Source organism: Manis pentadactyla, chromosome 10, assembly GCF_030020395.1.
Source record: "Manis pentadactyla isolate mManPen7 chromosome 10, mManPen7.hap1, whole genome shotgun sequence".
NCBI classification, from domain to species: Eukaryota; Metazoa; Chordata; class Mammalia; order Pholidota; family Manidae; genus Manis; species Manis pentadactyla.
In genome coordinates, this window is record NC_080028.1 from 119,952,125 (window position 1) to 119,971,605 (window position 19,481).

Sequence of the window (19,481 nt, forward strand, 5' to 3'; positions counted from 1 at the left end):
ACTGCTCAGTAACTATTACTTTTACCCAGACATTCTTTCAAGATCTCAGTACATCTTGCAGTGATGTTTCTGATACCTTTCACTGGATGGTTAATAGAGACTTTAAATTGGCCACTTAACTTGCTAACCAAGTTTATTGAGGGTCTTTTTTTTTTAATTAATTGAATAGGATCATGCCACTGTTTGGACTTTTTTTTGGTGGGGGAGGGGAAGTTGTTTTTAATTATTCCACAGATTCATAGTCTTTAATTAAAATTTTGAAGCTTCATTACTTTTAGGACAAAATTATTCATTTTATAAAAGACAAAGACCTCCTTATAGAAAGCGCTAGAGCCCTAGTGTGGAAACTTTAGCAGAGAATGTTCTGGATATGGAGATGAGAAGTGTTATTTTTTTGTGTGTCATTCTTATGCTGTAAACTTCCTCTACTAATTCAAGTACTCCTTGTACACAGGAGACTGCAAATTTAAGCTACTGCTTACAGCAAGGTTTCTACAAAATGCAAGAACTTAAATAGATATGTGATTTTTGTAAATTTCTCTATGTGTGAGAAAGTTTTGAAATTGTGGTATGTTTGGGCATGTTAGAATCTGTTCTGTGCAGGCAGGCTGTCCATTCTTATTAATGCAGTTAGGCAGATTTGAATGATCCCTTTCAGCTTTTGGGACAGGCTATCACCTCTGACTCCTCTGCACTAATAAACCATGTTGGTGGCTTTGGCAGACCCTAAAGGGCTCTCTGCTACAGGCTGCTTTTCCTTCTTTCCTTCCTATTTTAGCGTTGGCTGTCCACAAAGGCAGCCCTCTCCTGAAGGTGACTTTTGGATCTACCAATTCATAGCCTCTCTTAGGTCCTGTTCTTTCTTCTGACAGCTTTGGGCTCTGAATATGTGTTACACAATTTGTTTAAATTTGAATTTTGATCTAATTTTATACTTGCAGAGAAGCTGCAGAAATAGAGAGCTCCCTAATTTCCTGCCTTCACCTTGCTTCCCCCAGTGCTCACATATTATATAACCAGTTCTTCTGGTGCTTTTGTCAAAGCTAAGAAATTAACATTGTACATTAACTAAACTGCAGGCGCATTTGAATTTTGCCAGTGTTTTCACTGTCTCTTTTCTGTTCTAGGACCCAATCTGGGGTAATACTTTTAAGTACTTTTATAGGTGTAAAAATAGATTTTTACATTTAATTGTATTTACATTAAGTTGTATTTACATTAAAATGTATTTTTATAAATGTAAAAATACATTTAAATATTTTTCTCCATGGTCTCCTCCAACCTATGATAATTCCTGTCTTCCCTTGTCTTCCATGACCTTGACACTTTTGAAGAATACCAGTCATTGTTTATTTTGTTGCTCAAATTGTTCCAGCTTTGTCCATAAGGATTTTCTTGGGTTGGCTCTGTTCTTTGAACAATTCCCCATCCATTTATGAGCACTTCTTTACTTTTGACACAAGATGTTTCAGGCTCACCTTGCACTTTCCTTGCCCCAGCTCTGGAATCAGCCTGTTGTTCTCCAAGGAACCCTGGTTCTTGTTATTGGAGATTGGCATTTAGAGACCAAGATCTAGGTGCTCAGTATGCTCTTAGATATCTAGTGTCATTACTTCTTGGCCCTTTCAGCAGTTAGAGCTAGGATGCATGTATTTATACTCAAGCATATTGCATACATCTATAGCTCTGTATCTGTTATGTGTGTGTGTGTGTGTGTATTAAAAGCCCTAGTTTACTCTAGTTCCCTCTGGTTCCAATCTAACACTGCAGAGCTCATTTTAGCCTTCCCTTAATATAGAACTTCTTCCTCCTGCCCTGAGAATCCAGCTCTCATTGTCTTTATTTTTACAGTATGCAGCCAAGATACTGTTCCATTAAATGGTTCTTTCTCCCCACCGCCTACCACTTCCCTGTGGTTTGGTACACCTGTGATATAGTTAGGTTTATTTGTTAGTGCTTGTATTCCACATTGGGTTCCCCTGAAGCTTGGTTGATTTAATGACTATAGTTTTTGAGTGTGTGAAACATTGCTATGGTTTTAACAGTCCAGTGCAAAAAGGCTACCTCGTCCCAGTTCTCCCATTCCCCCTTGCCACCTGCCCTATAAGTCAGCCTCTGTCATTTCTGGTGTATTTTTGCTGGGTTTCTTTGGTTTTGTACTGTTTTAAACTCAGCAGGTTTATATTAAAGATTGTCCCACATGACATTTAGGGACAGTCTCTCCAACATCCTCCTCAGCAGTCACTTTCTCTGAAAGAGGATGCTGCTGCTGAAAGGTGGGGCTCTTGATGCACAAATTCTAGCAGAAACTTCCTGTGTTTAGTACCTTGATGTTTTTATATTTCAGCTGCTTGGATATAGCTTGGTAACATTAAAAGTTTAACTGATACCTTATTAATGTCTACAAATCAGAACATGGATAGAAGAGAATGTACGTTTTCCTGCACCATCTTATTCACTCCTTTAATACTGGATATTTTAGTCACATTTTAATCACAAATACTACATTATATGTATTCTTGGGGTAAACAAAGAAAACTTCACACATAAAGTCCCCTTTTATCTCCATCTCCTAACACAAAACTACTTTTACTCTCCTTTCAGATTCTTTATACATTTCTAAACATATGTTCCTGTAAGGGAGGGAAAAACTGTTTTATAGGTAGGAGGTTTTTTGGTTGTCTTTTTTTAACATAAAAGGCATACTTTATTTTTCTTTAGCTTGCTTTTTCACTCATGTATCTTAAAAATCTATTTATATTGTATAGATAGCCCTGCCCATTGTTTTAACATCTGCAGAGTATTTCTTGGTAACTGTCCCTGTGTGTGACTCAGCACACACGTGAATACCAAGAAGGGAGTTTTGGGGCTGTAGGGTATGTCCACGCTTCATTAAGATCAGCACAGGAAATGTTCCCCCATCCGCGCTGCCAGTTTACCTTTTCTGCCAGCATCGTATCAGCATACTCATTTCTTTACTGAGCATCAATACTTACCTGTATCTCAAATTTTGGGCAGTTGGAAGGTAAGAGGTGATACTCTGTTTTAATTTGCTTTCCTCTGAAATAGGAGTTTGAGTGTCTTTTCATGTAATAATTAGCCTTTTACATTTCCTTTTTTTGTGATTTTTAACTTCCTTCTTTTCCTACTAATTTGCATGAGTTCTTTGTATATGCTGGATTCATTCATTTACCAGCATTTACCATATGCCCAGGTGCTGTGTGGGTGCTGGGGTCATAGCAATAAACAAGGTTTCAAATTTCAGAGAACTTCAAAGCAAGTTAGATCAAAGAAAATCTTTAAAAAAAGCAATGAGATTATAGAGATGTTAATAAGTGCTATTAAAAAAAAATAGGGTAATGGTAGAGACAGTGCCTAAGGGGAAGGACCCCCAGTTTCCCCTTAGAGCCTCACTCTCATCAGAGTATGTGCCCTGAGCAGCAGTGGGCAGGGAAGGCTTCTCAGAGAAAGTGGGGTCGGAGCTGATACCTGAGGGATGAGAAGCAGCCAGCTGCAGAAGTGTCCAGAGAGAACCGTGTGTGCCTGGCCTCCCAGAGGGGCTGGTGAGCGAGGGGGACAGGATAGCTGGAGATGAGGACAGGCCACCATGGGAGGACACAGCACAGGTGATTGTCCAGACCTGTTTCAGGAGGAGATTTCTTCAGCCACTCCTCCTTTCCTGACCAGGCAAAATGACCAAAAAGAGCCTTGCTCTGGGGAATTTGTGCATCAAGACTTGATCATTGGGTTTTGTGATTACTTTAAGGCACAGGCTTTTTCTTTAATAAAGGAAAATTTTCTGTTTCAGATTACCTAGGAACAGTACGATTTGGGGTTATCACAAATAAACATCTTGCGAAACTGGTATCCTTAGTACACTCTGGAAGTGTGTATTTACATAGACATTTCAACACATCACTTGTAAGTATTTTGAAATCACGTTTGTATTAGCACAGTGGTTCTTAATTTTTTTTAGTCACAGAATTCTTTTTAGAGTTGGATAAAATCCAATGATGCTCTCTCTAGGAAAGTGCACATGATTTTATATGCAAAGTCCTTGAAGGGCTCTTGACTTTAACATCTAGAAATACTTTTTTTTTATTCCTAGATTTTGAAACAGCCTTGTTAGTTTTCCTTCTTGGATGAAATTGCAGAATTACTCTGCTGGAGAATATTCTCAAAGGTTAAGCTTCCACTGGTACCCTTTGTTCATCTGTTCCATTTATCAGGAGGAGCAACGTGATACGCTTTTCTCCTTAGCTGATGAAGTGGATTTTGAAGTTCTTGTCAAGTCACAGTGAGAAGCTGATGGCTTCTCACCTCACAGAGCCTCAGTTTTCCATTGTCATCTTTGTCCCCTAATGTCATTTTCTTTTTGGTGGGCCAAACCCAACTCAGCTATTTCTGAGCTTCTGACCTGTATCCTGATTCATCCTGTGCTTCTGCTCTATTTATTGTTACTTCGTCAGTCCCATCACTGAGAGAGTATTTTTCTTCAGTATTTTCTGTCTCTGACTTCGCTGACAGTGTCAGTGACTTCCAGGTCAAGTGAGGACCAGTGTCCCTGGGCCCAGCATACCCAGTCCTTTAAAGCTGTGCTCCCCTTGGCTCAGCGTGCATGTCTGTGTCTCGTGCCCTCAGGGGCACCGTTAGGCCTCATGCAGGGGGTGCTGCTTCGGGTGCTGGTCACCCTGGCTGCTGCCTATCTCATAGCCCAGAAGTTGTGCTTTACTTCTTGAGTTTATATTCCAAAAGTCAAAGGCATTTTTGTGTTTTCCAAGTAGAAATGTTTACTGTGATTGTATATTTTTGGGAACTCCCACCATTCCACTTTGAGAACTGCTGCTGTAGTTCATCTGCTGCCCACCCACTCTCCTGGTCCCTGTCTCAGCTTCTTTGACTTCATCTGCTTTTGCTGTCTGTCACCCTCCTTCACCCTTCTTTTATGGCATGCTATACAACCAACATATATTTACAGTAAAGTGTACTGAAAAGGAAATATAAAACAGACAGGAGAAGGTAGGGAGGACAATGAGAATAACACTGTAATCATACTGGGTTTATTGTATTGATTCTGTAGTTTTTGAGGTTGGTTGGTTGATTTAGCAACAGAATTACTTTTATCAAATGAATTATTACTGGGATAACAGTATTTAAAAAAATAAAAGCAGTCAACATCTTTGTTATGGGACAAATTAAATCTCTGTTTGGTGGGGGTATAAAGTACTTCATTTTGTCAAACCCTCCAAAGCACTTTTTTGGAAGTTTCATTTGACACTCGGTGATTAATATTGGAATTTCAAAAGTACTTTATGTTGACATACTTTGGTTATTAGAGAAAAACAAAGCAAAAAATTCTGTCTCTCTCTGTTCCATTCCATACACATAAAGTGTGATCTGTGGCTTTGTTGTTACAAGTTCCAGGTCACTCATGGATCTACTCAAGTATTTGTTGAGTTCCTGCTCTGTGCTGGTTGTTGTTCTAGTCACTGGGCATACAAGTGAGCAGAACAGATACCAACTTCTGCCCTAATGGAGGCTCCACTATTGTCCTTATGAGCCATCTTTTGAGAGGCCGAGGTAGAAGTCTAGATGATCCTTGAGTCCGTGATTTCTGTTCCCTTAGATAGTCATTGATCCATTGATTAAAGACCCAGTAATGTTTAATAGCTCCCCTTGGACTAAGTGGTTGAGGTCACTGTTGCCAATAGCAGGCAGGGGGAATTATTTATTGATAGATGAGTCTGTCTAAAGGGAAAATGATGAATCACATGATATGAAAGTCACCTCTTGAAACTGCTGTTGCTTTTACCAGTCACCTGTGAGGCAATGCCCTATCTGGGGAAGCAGAGCCAGGTTTTAGCTGCACAAACGGGGGCAGGCCATGTCGCTGTCGCTGCTCTGAGCCTCATTTTCCTCAGCAGGGACGTTGGGGATTGATTGGGGCCTCCTGAGGACAGTGCTGGTGTGATTTGGTCCTGCCCTGCCTGTTACCCTCTTGTGTATGTGTCCTTCACAGGTCTTTCCGAGGGAGGTCATCAGCTACACAGCTGAGAACATCTATAAGTGGGCCTTAGAGAACCGAGAGATGCTCCTTCGTTGGCTGCGGCCACATGGCGGCAAGAGTCTTCTACTGAATAATGAACTGAAGAAAGGACCAGCACTTTTTTTATTTATACCTTTTAATCCCTTAGCTGAAAGTCATCCCTTAATAGATGAGGTAAGTGATAATGTTAAAAAACAAAGGTGCCTCATAAAGAGCAGGAGAACCTCATAAACTTGGCCTCCTCTCATCCCATGTTCAGAGAGTAATTCCCACTAGTAGCTGAGTGGCTGCCGAGAATGGCAGCTGTGTTTCTGTGGCATGACTTCTTCCCCTACGACAGGCAGGAGAGCCTGTGCCGGGGAGAGGATCTGCTCTAGCCTCTGGCCATGTTTGCTGACAGCTGCCCCAGATGGGGTGAGTCGGAGGGGACAGGGAAGCCAAACCGTGTCTCTCGAGAAGGACCAGGTATCCCTTTCCCGCAGTAGCTGGTGTCTGGCAGTGGGACAGAGGAAATGGGCAGCAACACAGGTAGGACTCAGTGTGGCCTCAGAGATGCCATTGCCCTGTGGCTTCCACCCTGGCCATCCTCAGCCCAGGAGACGGGAGCCACAGTGTGACACTGGGATCCTTTGTTTTTCTACGCCTTCCCATCGCACAGATAACCAGGGCTGTTTCCAGAGATGACTGCTGGCAGGAGTTAGCCAGCCCTCCTGCGTTTTCTGCTGCATCTGGTGTACTCTGTGTGTGAGTTTATTTTATACACGGATCATTTGGAGGCACTTAGAGTAATAACAATCAGCAGAGAGTGCCTGCGATTGCTAAATTGAATTTACTGGGGTTTTTATTTTTTCCTTCCCTCAAGGATCCCTTAATTGGCAAAACCAATTTCAGACCGTCAGTGTACCACTGGCCGGGCTAAGCAGATTCTGCCTCTTCCCAAGTCCCTCCACTTGAGCCTGATGGTCTGCCTGGAGGGAGCTCTGCCTGGACGGAGCGGGGAGGCAGGATTCTTGCCCAGCCAGACCCCTCTCTTTGCTATGCCTCTCTGCGCATTATTATCCCTGCTGGGACATTTGAATAAATGCTGCTGCTCTAGCTGAGAGGAAGAAGGGAGGAGACAGATGTGAAATAGCTTTGTTTCTTCTCTGATTAGGGGGGGCTTGAAGTAATAAGACTTAATTTCTTTACAAAACCTTCACTACACAGATATTTTATGAACTAAGACATTCTTCCAAGTTGCTAGGCTTTTACTGCATCTAATATTAGGAGCCCTAAAGCTCTGTATGGGAAGGTGGGATTTTCAGCCAAGGTTGAAATGGTTGTGGATTTTAAGTTTTAATAGTTTCCTTCTGGAGATTCTCTCTTGTCTGGTTTGGGCATGTCAGGGTCCTGGGTGGGTGGTGTTTGGACTGGAGCCCAGTTCCTCTGTTCAGGGGGTCATGCTTAGAGCTGGACACCTAATACCTCCATCTATGATGAGGCCTTTTTACCGTGGATTTGCCTGTGACTTATCGTGTCTCCACAAGATGAATGGTTTTTCTTAACCTCAGCATATGATTGAAGTTGCTGAAAACCGGATAGTGTCTTCAGTATTGTAGGTTACTCAGCTAAGTAAAGTGTTCCGTGCAGTACATTTCCCTCTTCATTTCAGGTCAGCTTAGCAAATGTTTATTGGGCACTGTGCCATGGAGCCATGGGGGAGAAAGATGGAGAAGACACAGCCTTGTTCTCCATCTTGGAGGCTTGTCTGGTAGGGGACCAAGAGCCTGCTTATTATTCAAGGTAGAGGAAGGTCAGCCCCAGGCCCTGGTAAGCAAAGGCATGGTTATCTTGTTCAGACTCAGGTTCCTCTGATGAAAGAAAATGGAAGGATGCATTTACAGTGCAAACATTTGAAGTTATTTGTCAAATAACATTTTCCTTATTAGTTCACATGAAATATGACATCATGTAATTCACATACAGGATGCAACTGGAGTTGGATTTGCAAAAGCACCTATTATGTAAAACTGAAAACCGGTTCAATTTATAGGAGAAAAATAAGAATTCCTCACTCTTCAAGATCAATACTCTATACAACACATTTTCTTCATTTAAAAATACCCTTTACATTGCTGTTTCATGAGAGATATTAAGAATGAAAGAGGTTAAGAAAGAAGACCTTTTAAGGAATTCTGCCGTCCTTAATATAACCCTACTTGGACTTTTTTTGTAAAAGACTATAAAAAATACTTGAATTTTTGTAGAATTTTGGGGACGGGGAGGGGTGTGGGTGAAAGTGGTAATCTACTGTCTTTGAATGTAAAGCAATGCCAAGATGGGACCAGTGGGCAGCTGGGCTCTTTATGGATTATATAGGCTTGACCTTATTAGTATAATGGGCTGTCAGAGCCTTCTCCACAAAGGGCTGGGATGTTTCTGTGTGGTGGAAGAAAACAAAACACTGGTTTGTCATCTGAAGTGGTCTTTTTTATGCCCAAGAACTGTTCAATTAATTTTCCTGTACAAATGTATATGTCATGAAGTAATTCTATAAATATGCTATAAAATTAAGGTTTTTTGAAATTAGAAAAGCACTTATTAAATGGGTTTACACACATACTTTAGCGAACCCTGAGTGACTTAACACCTTTTAGCTAACTGGCAGGATTTGATCCACATTGGTGTTTAATTTTACTTTAGAGAGTGAATGCCTTTGGATTGTAATAACTTGTCTTTCTCTTGAAACTGGGTGTGGTAGGTGGTGAAAAATATTCAGCTTGGAAATGGAAGAATCTTGGAATGAAATGTTAATCTAATTGGCCTACTGCTGATCAGAGGGTAAAGCAGTTAATCTCTGAGAAGTACGAGTGTGTACATTAACTTGAAATGCCATTTATTCACCAGGTGTTCATTGAGCATTCGCTATGTGCTGGGCTCTGTGCCAGGCTCTGGGGCTATCAGGGTAAATCAAACGTGGTCCCTACCCATGAGGATCCATAAGCTTGTAGGGAAGAGGGGCATTTTAACAGACACTGTGAGACTTTCTCCGGAGGGCTTCAGGGACCTGACTCTACCTGGGGTGGAGATGGGGTTAGCTTTAGTGGAGCAGCCACCCTGGTGCTGGGTCTTAGGGACAGTATAGAGGTTCATCAGATGGAGGAGGTCCTGGTCAGGACTCAAAAGGTGTGACATTGTGAGAGAGCTTGGCCTGGTCTAAGGATGGTGTGACATTGGAAAGGCCAACTCAGGCCAGACTGGGTTAGATTTCAGCCTCCAGGTAATAGGGAGCCATTGAATGTCACCTGACAGAGGAGTCTCCTGCTTAGTGTTGTCTTTTTAAAAAATAAGTGGTGGCAGTGTGGAGGCTCACTTAAGGGAGGGGAGAGAAAGTGGTGGTGGCTTGTGATGACCAAAGGCCTGAATTGTGGCAGTGGCTGTGGGACTACAAAGGAGGGGCCTGCTTTGTGGCTGGATTTTAGGCTTGCCTGGGTGCTGAGGTGAAATGGAGGACTGACTGGTTTTTCCGGTTTGGTGATGCCATTTTCCCAGAGAGAGAGGTACAGCGGGAGGGGAGGTTATGCAGGAAGACTAGGTGGAGAGTATGGTTTGGAACAGGTTGAACTCGTAGTCTCCTGTGAGGCATTCATTTGGAAATACATATACTATGAAATACTTTGATCTACATACTAGGTTTTGGGGAAGTTTATAGACTGTTAGTTAAGATAAAAAAAGAAGACATCATATGGAGAACTTTTAAAGATGTGAAGTAAAGTGCACTCAACTGTCAGTTGATTTAAATTCGTTCCTGGTTCTTCAGTGACCTGGGTGTATGTGGTCAGGTGAGCCATCTCACTCACACCCCTCTCCTGTGCTTCTGTCCTTCCATGGTACACTAAGGCGTCTGCCTCTAAGACCACTTCCATCTCTAAACTGTTGGTTCATTATTTGTTAGTAGAATGAGACATTCTGAGAAGTAAGCCAAGGCTCTTCACTAATAGCTTTTGGCATCGTGGCTTCTTGTCTGATGCTGTGCTTGCAGCCAGGTGCCTCCTGGTGATTGGGACTGGTGTGCTTTCCCAGCAGCTTCGGGGCACTCCCTCAGTACCCCCAGCTTTCATGAGCTCTGCCCTGTGTTGCAGATCACCGAAGTGGCCTTGGAGTACAACAACTGTCACGGGGACCAGGTGGTGGAGCGGCTGCTTCAGCACCTGCGGCGAGTGGACGCCCCAGCGTTCAAGTCTCTGGCACCCGAGCCCCCAGCCCAGCTGCCGGACCCACCGCTGATAACAGCGTCTCCCTGCTGCAACACTGTGGTGCTGCCCCAGTGGCACGCCATCTCCAGGACCCACAATGTCTGTGAACTGTGCGTCAACCAGACCGCAGGGGGCATCAGGCCGAGCTCGCTTGGCATGCCGCAGTGCAGCTTTTTCGAGATGGCAGCAGCTCTGGATTCTTTCTACCTCAAGGAGCAGACCTTTTATCATGTGGTGTCAGACAGCATAGAATGCAGCAACTTCCTAAGTTCCTATAGCCCTTTCAGCTACTACACTGCATGTTGCAGGACCATAAACAGGGCCGGGCTGGGCTTCATTGATTCTGAACAAGGTGTCTTTGGAGCCCCAACCATGGCATTTTCTTCCCTTGAGAAGAAATGTGAGGTTGATACGCCAAGCTCCGTTCCTCACATTGAGGAGAACAGGTATCTCTTCCCTGAAGTGGACATGAATAGCACAGACTTCACAGGCTTGAGCTGCAGAACCAACAAGACCCTGAACATCTACCTTTTGGATTCAAATTTATTTTGGTTATATGCAGAGAGGCTGGGCGCTCCCAGCACCGCTCCGGTGAAAGAATTTGCTGCTATTGTCGATGTGAAGGAAGAGTCTCACTATATCCTGGATCCCACCCAAGCTCTTATGAAGTTCACCCTAGGTACTGTAGGCAGTTTACTTGCCCAAGCCTAATAAGTCTTGCTGAACTTAACACAGGGAACTTGTGTTTTGAGATCTCATTACATTTTGTTGTGGCAGTGATGTCAGCTCTTTAGCTCATTTGAAATCTTTGGACTGCAATTGGTCCTGATTTTTTTTTTTTTTTTATTGAAGGGTAGTTGACACACAGTATTACATTACATTAGTTTCAGGTGTACAACAAACACAGTGATTCAACATTTCTATACATGATAATTCTAGGTACCAGCTATCACCATACCAAGTTGTTACAATATTTTGACTATATTCCTTATGCTATACATTACATCCCGGTTACTTATTTATTTTACAATTGGAAGTGTGTTTATATATATATATATATATATATATATATATATATATATATATATATATATAAACATTTTTTTTGTGAGGGCATCTCTCATATTTATTGATCAAATAGTTGTTAACAACAATAAATTTCTGTATAGGGGGGTCAATACTCAATGCACAATCATTAATCCACCCCAAGCCTAATTTTCGTCAGTCTCCAATCTTCTGAGGCATAACGAACAAATTCTTACATGGAGAACAAATTCTTACATAGTGAATAAGTTACATGGTGAACAGTACAAGGGCAGTCATCACAGAAGCTTTCGGTTTTGTTCATGCATTATGAACTATAAACAGTCAGTTCAAATATGAATATTCATTTGATTTTTAAACTTGATTTATATGTGGATACCACATTTCTCTATTATTACTATTTTTAATAAAATGCTGAAGTGGTAGGCAGATACGAGATAAAGGTAGAAAACAGAGTTTAGTGTTGTAAGAGAGCAAATGTAGATGATCAGGTGTGTGCCTGTAGACTATGTGTTAATCCGAGCTAGACGAGGGCAATAAACATCCATGTATGCAGAAGATTTCTCTCAGAACATGAGGGGGGAGGTTCTAAGCCTCACCTCTGCTGCTCCCCATTTTCTCACCAGATGGCCCCCTGCGACTGTGCCTGTCTTAGGTTGTTCCTCCCTTGAGGAATCTTACAATTGGTCCTGATTTTAAAAGAAGCTAATTTTGTCTACTAAATGGATCAGAAACTTTCTGACTTCAGATTTTGGATTAGTTTGTCATTTAGCTCTCTCTGGGTAAGAGTCCAGAGTTCCAGATGGGCAGTGCCTGTCACGTTCCCAAGGTAGAGTAAGCTGCAGTCGAGAGGGACCCTGGCCCCGGCCACTGCCGGGCAGGGTTGTGGAGCACATCCTGGGGGCAGATGGAAAGGAGCCTGAACAGCAGCTTTGTTCTAAAGGAACCTAAACAGAAGGCAATGAAAGAATAGAACTGGCTCCTCTCTTTTTGTCTCACAGATTTGAATGTATAAATATCAAAACCACTAGACCTAATTTGTTCTGCTGCTGTTCCATAACTTGTTGAGGAATGCTGCCTTGACCTCGGATGCCTAGACTGTAGCAAACAGATGTCTGGTGCAGTCAACAGGTGTCTGGCAGAAACCACTTTTTGGGGGCTAAGGCCCCTTTATGGGAACGCGTCTGAGAGCTTGCCCTTGGGGCTTGGTAGCATCAGTGAACTGCCCCACACTGTCCTGTTCCCAGGACTTTGCTGACATTCTTGATGTAAGTACAAGAAAGTGAGAATTCAAAAGCCATGTTAGTTCAGCCTCAGTGGAAACACAGGGAAAGTCAGTGTTTGCCAAATGGAGACAGGAGGAATTTGGTGGGGGGCAGGGGAACCTTTTAATTTCAAGTTTTAGAGAATCTGAAAGTAAGAGTAAACTCAGAACCTGAAAATAATAGTCCTTTCAGCGTTCTTCTTTTAAGTCGAGGTGAGGTTTGTTTCCTTCATTAGATACGTTTGAAAAGGCTTGTGTAAATGTTGATTTTTTTCTATATCAAATTAAACATTACAAACATGAAGGCTCCTGAGGATTTAAAGGACCCCTGTGACCACTTATGAAGTGCATACTCTATTGATACTACAAATTGCTCCTAATTCATGTTTTCCATTTACATTTGCTGTGTTGCGTTTTCTTAAAATGAAAGAAATCTGTATTGTTAATTCTGTTCAGTAATCCTCAAGCATTCAGTGAGCTCAGAATGTGTTCACATTGAACTTAAGGGTAATTTCGGAGAAGCCTTCTTCAGATTTTCCATGTTCCAAATCTGCTCTGAAACATCTCTGTAGCTCAGCTGTTGTTCGTCCTGTAGTTGGTGACAAAATGTGTAAAGGTCCTTATAAAAAAAAAATCTGTGTGTCATTGTTGGTTTGGAGAGTGGACTCTTACATCAGCTGTCTCTGGGACAGTTTCAGAATTTAGGTTTCATTCAGACTAGGAAATAATTTTTGGTTTTATGTCTCAGAAACCGCAGAGCCAACTAAATGTTATTCAGATGCTGATAATGCGTTCTCTTTAGTATTCACATGCCATTCTTCACTTCCTCCTCCCTCTGCATAACATTTCATTGTTCATTAGGACCTCAAAAAGGAGGGAGTTAGAAGAAAGAAAAAGAAGTGAAACTCAGATTAGTGCTGCTTCATATGATACAAAGGAGTCTGAAGACAGTGGAGTTTTTGGAGAGGGTAAAACTTGGTTCAGTTAGGTTTTTGGATTATTTATGTGTTTATTTATGTGTTTCTTCATTAAATATAATTGAATTTATTTTTCTTAACATTTTAAGAAAGAAATTTGAAGAACATGAATAAAGGAAACCAAAACCCTAGCTCCTTGTCCTCAAATTAATGAGTATTAAACATCTTCCACATTACAGTAGCTTGTATAATAACTGCATTTGCAGGCATGCTTGTAGGTCTTAGTATTGTATTACAGGTTGAAACCTCTCAAAGAGTGTGGCATGTTAATCTATGCAGTCTCAGGTGTCTCTCTGTAGACCAGCCCTGTTAGAAAAAAGCAGAATTCCTAGTCCATGAACATAAGTGCCTCTAACACTGCATAGTGTTCTGTTATCTAAATTCCTGTCTGCTGAGTTAATAGTACCAGAGCCAAAGCTGCTGCCACCCTGGGCAGCTCTGGTCAGGGTTTTGCCTGTAGATGAAGTATTAAAAATGTGAGCCTGGTGAAGCCATCTAAGCTTTTTTTTTTTTTTTGGTATCATTAATCTACAATTACATGAGGAACATTATGTTTACTAGACTCCCCCCATCACCAAGTTCCCCCCACATACCCCACTACAGTCACTGTTGATCAGCGTAGTAAGATGCTGTAGAATCACTACTTGTCTTCTCTGTGTTGCACAGCCCTCCCTGTGCTCCCCCCCAACACTATACATGCTGATCATAATGCCCCCTTTCTTCCTCCCCCCACTTATCCCTCCCTTCCCACCCATCCTCCCCAGTCCCTTTCCCTTTGGTAACTGTTAGTCCATTCTTGGGTTCTTGGGTTCTGTGAGTCTGCTGCTGTTTTGCTCCTTCAGTTTTTTCTTTGTTCTTATGCTCCACAGATGAGTGAAATCATTTGGTACTTGTCTTTCTCCGCCTGGCTTATTTCACTGAGCATAATACCCTCTAGCTCCATCCATGTTGTTGCAAATGGTAGGATTTGTTTTCTTCTTATGGCTGAATAATATTCTATTGTGTATATGTACCACATCTTCTTTATCCATTCATCTACTGGTGGACACTTAGGTCGCTTTCATTTCTTGGTTATTGTAAATAGTGCTGCGATAAACATAGGGGTGCATATGTCTTTTTCAAACTGGGCTGCTGCATTCTTGGTAAATTCCTAGAAGTGGAATTCCTGGGTCAAATGGTATTTCTATTTTGAGCATTTTGAGGGACCTCCTCATACTGCTTTCCACAATGGTTGAACTAATTTACATTCCCACCAGCAGTGTAGGAGGGTTCCCCTTTCTCCACAACCTCGCCAACATTTGTTGTTGTTTGTCTTTTGGATGGTGGTGATCCTTACTGGTGTGAGGTGATATCTCATTTTAATTTCAAGTTTTAGAGAATCTGAAAGTAAGAGTAAACTCAGAACCTGAAAATAATAGTCCTTTCAGCGGTCTTCTTTTAAGTTGAGGTGAGGTTTGTTTCCTTCATTAGACACGTTTGAAAAGGCTTGTGTAAATGTTGATTTTTTTTCTATATCAACTTATACATTATATTTTGCTATATTTTGCATTTCTTCCTGTAATTTGCATTTCTCTGATGACAAGCGATGTGGAGCATCTTTTCATGTGTCTGTTGGCCATCTCAATTTCTTCTTTGGAGAACTGTCTGTTCAGCTCCTCTGCCCGTTTTTTAATTGGATTATTTGCTTTTTGTTTGTTGAGGTGTGTGAGCTGTTTATATATTTTGAATGTCAACCCTTTATCGGATCTGTCATTTATGAATATATCCTTATATCCTCCCATAGTGTAGGATGCCTTTTTGTTCTGTGGATGGTGTCCTTTGCTGTACAGAAGCTTTTCAGCTTGATGTAGTCCCACTTGTTCATTTTTGCTTTTGTTTCCCTTGCCCAGGGAGATACATTCATGAAGAAGTTGCTCATGTTTATGTCCAAGAGATTTTTGCCTATGTTTTTTTCTAAGAGTTTGATGGTTTTATGGCTTACATTCAGGTCTTTGATCCATTTCGAATTTACTTTTGTGTATGGGGTTAGACAGTGATCCAGTTTCATTCTCTTACATGTAGCTGTCCAGTTTTGCCAACACCAGCTATTGTAGAGGCTGTCACTTCCCCATTGTATGTCCATGGCTCCTTTATCGTATATTAATTAACCATATATGTTTGGGTTAATATCTGGACTCCCTGTTCTGTTCCACTGGTCTGTGGGTCTGTTCTTGTGCCAGTACCAAATTGTCTTGATTACTGTGGCTTTGTAGTAGAGCTTGAAGTTGGGAAGTGAGATCCCCATCTCAGCTTTTTAGAAGTAGAGTTTAAAGTAGGCCAGCTACTCTCCTTGTACCTAGAGAAGAGTTGATCTCATTTTCTCTTTATTCTTAGAGTCTTTTATTCAAAACTTCAGTGTTCTCTACAGTCCTTTGAAAAGGCATCTTATTGGAAGTGACTCTGCCCAGTTCCCTTCTCAGCATCTAATCACTGAAGTGACAACTGATACCTTCTGGGAAGTAGTCCTTCAAAAACAGGTATGGAATCAGGAGAGAGGGGAAAAAAATCAAGCCATCTATCCCTATTAAAATAATTCTCAAAGCTGCACTTGTTGGGGTGCATGGTTGGCTTTGATGTGCAGATTACCCAAATGATAGTCTTATTCCAGAACATGCATGAATTACATGGGGGTTTTCTAATTGCAAAAGGTCCTTAAGAAAGCACATAATTGGACAGATGTAAAGATGAAACTTTTCACTGTTATTTGTGCATACACAACATTTATCACGTGCCGGGTGGACTCTAAGCCCAGTGAGGGAGCCAGGAGCTGGTTTCCCAGGTGTTAGTAACAGCCGTCTTCTTCCCCAGGACGTTGTGCTGCTGTATTACGCACAGTGGTGTGGCTTCTGTCCATCCCTCAATCATGTCTTCATCCAGCTAGCTCGTCTCCTGCCAGCTGATATGTTCACCGTGGCAAGGTAAGGAAGCCTGCTCGGCTGCCCCTTGGGCTGTGGGCCTGCTTTCACTCTTCTCTGCAGCTAAGCCTTATGGTTTGCAAGGGTCTGCCCATTTTTCACTAACCTTGTAAAGACCTGATTGAATTTAATTGTCAGCATAAAACCAAGAGCAAAATCTCATAGAAATCAGTTTTCCTTTTGAATCCAGGTGTTCCTTCCCTGATGTTGAGTGTTTAGCCCTGAATGAATTCATAGGAGGATAACTGCAGTTGTGTGGGAGCAGTGGTCACCTGGTTACTAGGGCAGCCCCCCAAGGGGCCAACTTCCTGTAATCCCCCAAGAAGGGTGCCCTCAGAGTGGCAAGGTACTGGGGCCTGGGCCAGTGACAGGAGGCCAGTCCCCGACATGCTGCCAGCTGGCCTGGGACCTGGAGCAAGTCTCTCCACTGGGCCTGGAAGGAAGGTTGGTTGATACCCATGTATTCTAGTTTTGTGATTCTCTGGGTACTGTATGTGGGCTCATTAGTAAACAGAAATTTTTTTAAAATCATTGTTTTGTAGAAACAAGACTCAGTTTTGAACAAGTTAGTAAGCAGTGTTTGGGACAAACTGTTTAGATTTAAGCTAAATCTTTTCGTTCCCCCCAAACCCAGCAAAAAAAAAAAAAAAAATCAACCTCCAGGTAGATTAGAATTAAATATAAAAAATCAGAAAAAATAGCAGGAGACTAGAATACTGTATTTGCTAGTTCTTTAAAAAGGTGGAAACTTTCCTAAGTGAGGCAATTAAAAATATAATGAAAAATGAACCAATTCCACTAGAAAAACATACAATGAAAACAAACAAGGAAAACAGAAGAAGGACCATAGCTACATTTTATAGCATATGTGTCTCACCTACTATATATGTATGCTATAAGTAATGGTTAGAGCCAAATTTGAGGAGGTTGTCTACTGAGAGAACTTTCTTTATCCATGTTACCTGACTTAATCTTCACAACATTGAGTGAGGCAGGTGTGATGTTCACTGTCTTCTTACTGAGGAGGAAACCATGGCACAGAAGGATTAGGTAACTTGCCCAGAGTCACACAGCCTGTAAGTGAGAGGCTGGGATTCAGAATCAGGTGTTCATACTCCAGACCTTGAGAAATTAAAAAAAGGTTTTAAGAAACTGCTGGGAGGAAAATGTGGTCAATCCATACAATGGAATATTACTCAGCCTTAAAAAGGAAGGAAATTCTGACAGACACTAACCTGGATGAACCTTGAGGACGTTAATGCTGAGTGAAATAAGGCACAAAGGACAAACACTGTGTGAGTTCCACTTGTATGAGGCACCTGAACAGTCAGATTCAGAGAGAGAGAGAGAGTGGAAGGCTGGTAGCCCAGGGAAGGGGAGTTGTTTAGTGGGGTTTCAGTTTTGCAGGATGAAAGTACTCTGAAAGTGGATGGTGGTGATGGCTGCACAGCAGTGTGAATGTACTTAATAGATTGTACACTTAGAAATGGTTCAGATGGTGAATTTTGGGTTATGTGTATTTTACATAATAAAGAAAAAGAGAAACAGCTGAGAGGAAGAACTCTAGTGTGAAAAAAGGATATAAACAGGTTTTTCATGTAAGAAGAGAGTAAATAAACAAGCGGAGAAATTATAATCTAATAAATGTAAATTAAAACAACAATGTCATTTACACTTACTAAATTAAAAATGCTTTTACATGAGAGAAGCTTGTGTTGATAAAGTGAAATTGGTACAGTCAAATGTAGCTATTAGAGTAAATAAATTGGCATAACCTTTTTGGAAAGCGTTTCAGCAACATTTGTAAGAAATCACAAAAATGGTTTTATGGTTTTGACCCAGATAATTTTTCTTTGGGGAATTAAGAACACTAGGAGTTCCAGAGATGCATGGGCTAGTCATTGTAGCATTTTCTTATATCCAGCAGTAGAGAAATGGTTAAGAAAATTATACTTGATGGGATTTTTACCCATTCGTTAGAACAAGGCTTTTCCTACCATTAACTGAAAAGAATAGAGTGTGAAATATCTGATTACTGCTCTGAGTGATATGCAGGTATATATGCCAAGCCTGAATGGGAATTCCAGAAAGATCTGATTAGTGCAGTAGAATTCTAAGCAGATGTTTACACATGCTTTTCTTTTAATTTTACAGGTAGGTTTTTCTTTCAAGTGAAAATCAGGAGTGAAAAACATTTGATTATAGAATAAAGTGTTCAACACCATTCATTTTAAAAAACGGAACTCTAATGTTTTAGGTGACCCGTCCCAGGTGGAGGCTGGAGTGCCATTTTGTTAGTGAACCTGTATAAAGCCATGATAATTTGGTTATGTCATTTTTTTTAAAAGTGAATTTCATCCTTCTGGACAAATGCATGGCACTGACACCCTCCACCCCACCCCCACCATTATGCTTTCTGAAAACTTCCATCAAGTTAATGATTGAAAGGTTTCCATCTTTTATGTTCACTGTTTATGAATATTGACAGAGCCACCTGGCCAAGCAGCCCTCCACAGACTGTTCCCCCTCCTATAGAATGTTCTTTTTGCTCTGAGCAGCCCCTGGAATTGCATGCCCAGCTCAGAGAGGGTATCATCTAGTTCAAGGGCAGTTAAACACAGATTGGGTAATTGGGCATAGATATCATTTTCTGTATTAGAAAATTAAGTCTGCTAAAAAGAAAATACACTTTTTGGCCTCTGTCCAGACTTACAAAATATAAAATAGAGTGTAATCTTTCTTTTCCAGTTTTCTTACATCTTCAGAAAGGCTTGGTATATTTTGTGCAATGATTTCTTTTCTGTTTCCAGAGCTAATTCCAGGATTAAAGTAGTTGCCCAGATCCTGTCAGGTGGGTGGGTGGATGAGTACTCAGGTGTCAGTGAGGCATTTCTTTAGAACCTCATTTTTACTTTCAGGACATTAATCTCCACTAGGTAAGTGGACAGATGTCTGTCCTGG

At 41.4% G+C, this 19,481-nt stretch overlaps 1 protein-coding gene across 2 annotated transcripts in view; it reads left to right on the forward strand.

Annotated features, from left to right (window-relative positions):
- Positions 1-19,481, forward strand: part of TXNDC11 (thioredoxin domain containing 11) — an 80,942-nt gene that overhangs the window by 56,434 nt on the left and 5,027 nt on the right. Inside the window, exons 6-10 of one of the 2 annotated variants that reach the window (XM_057487576.1) lie at positions 3,809-3,921; positions 6,020-6,220; positions 10,168-10,960; positions 15,940-16,082; positions 16,414-16,523. In XM_057487576.1, coding sequence (XP_057343559.1) covers positions 3,809-3,921; positions 6,020-6,220; positions 10,168-10,960; positions 15,940-16,082; positions 16,414-16,523 — 1,360 coding nt within the window. The remainder of the gene's footprint in view (positions 1-3,808; positions 3,922-6,019; positions 6,221-10,167; positions 10,961-15,939; positions 16,083-16,413; positions 16,524-19,481) is intronic. The other variant, XM_057487577.1, reaches the window with a different exon arrangement.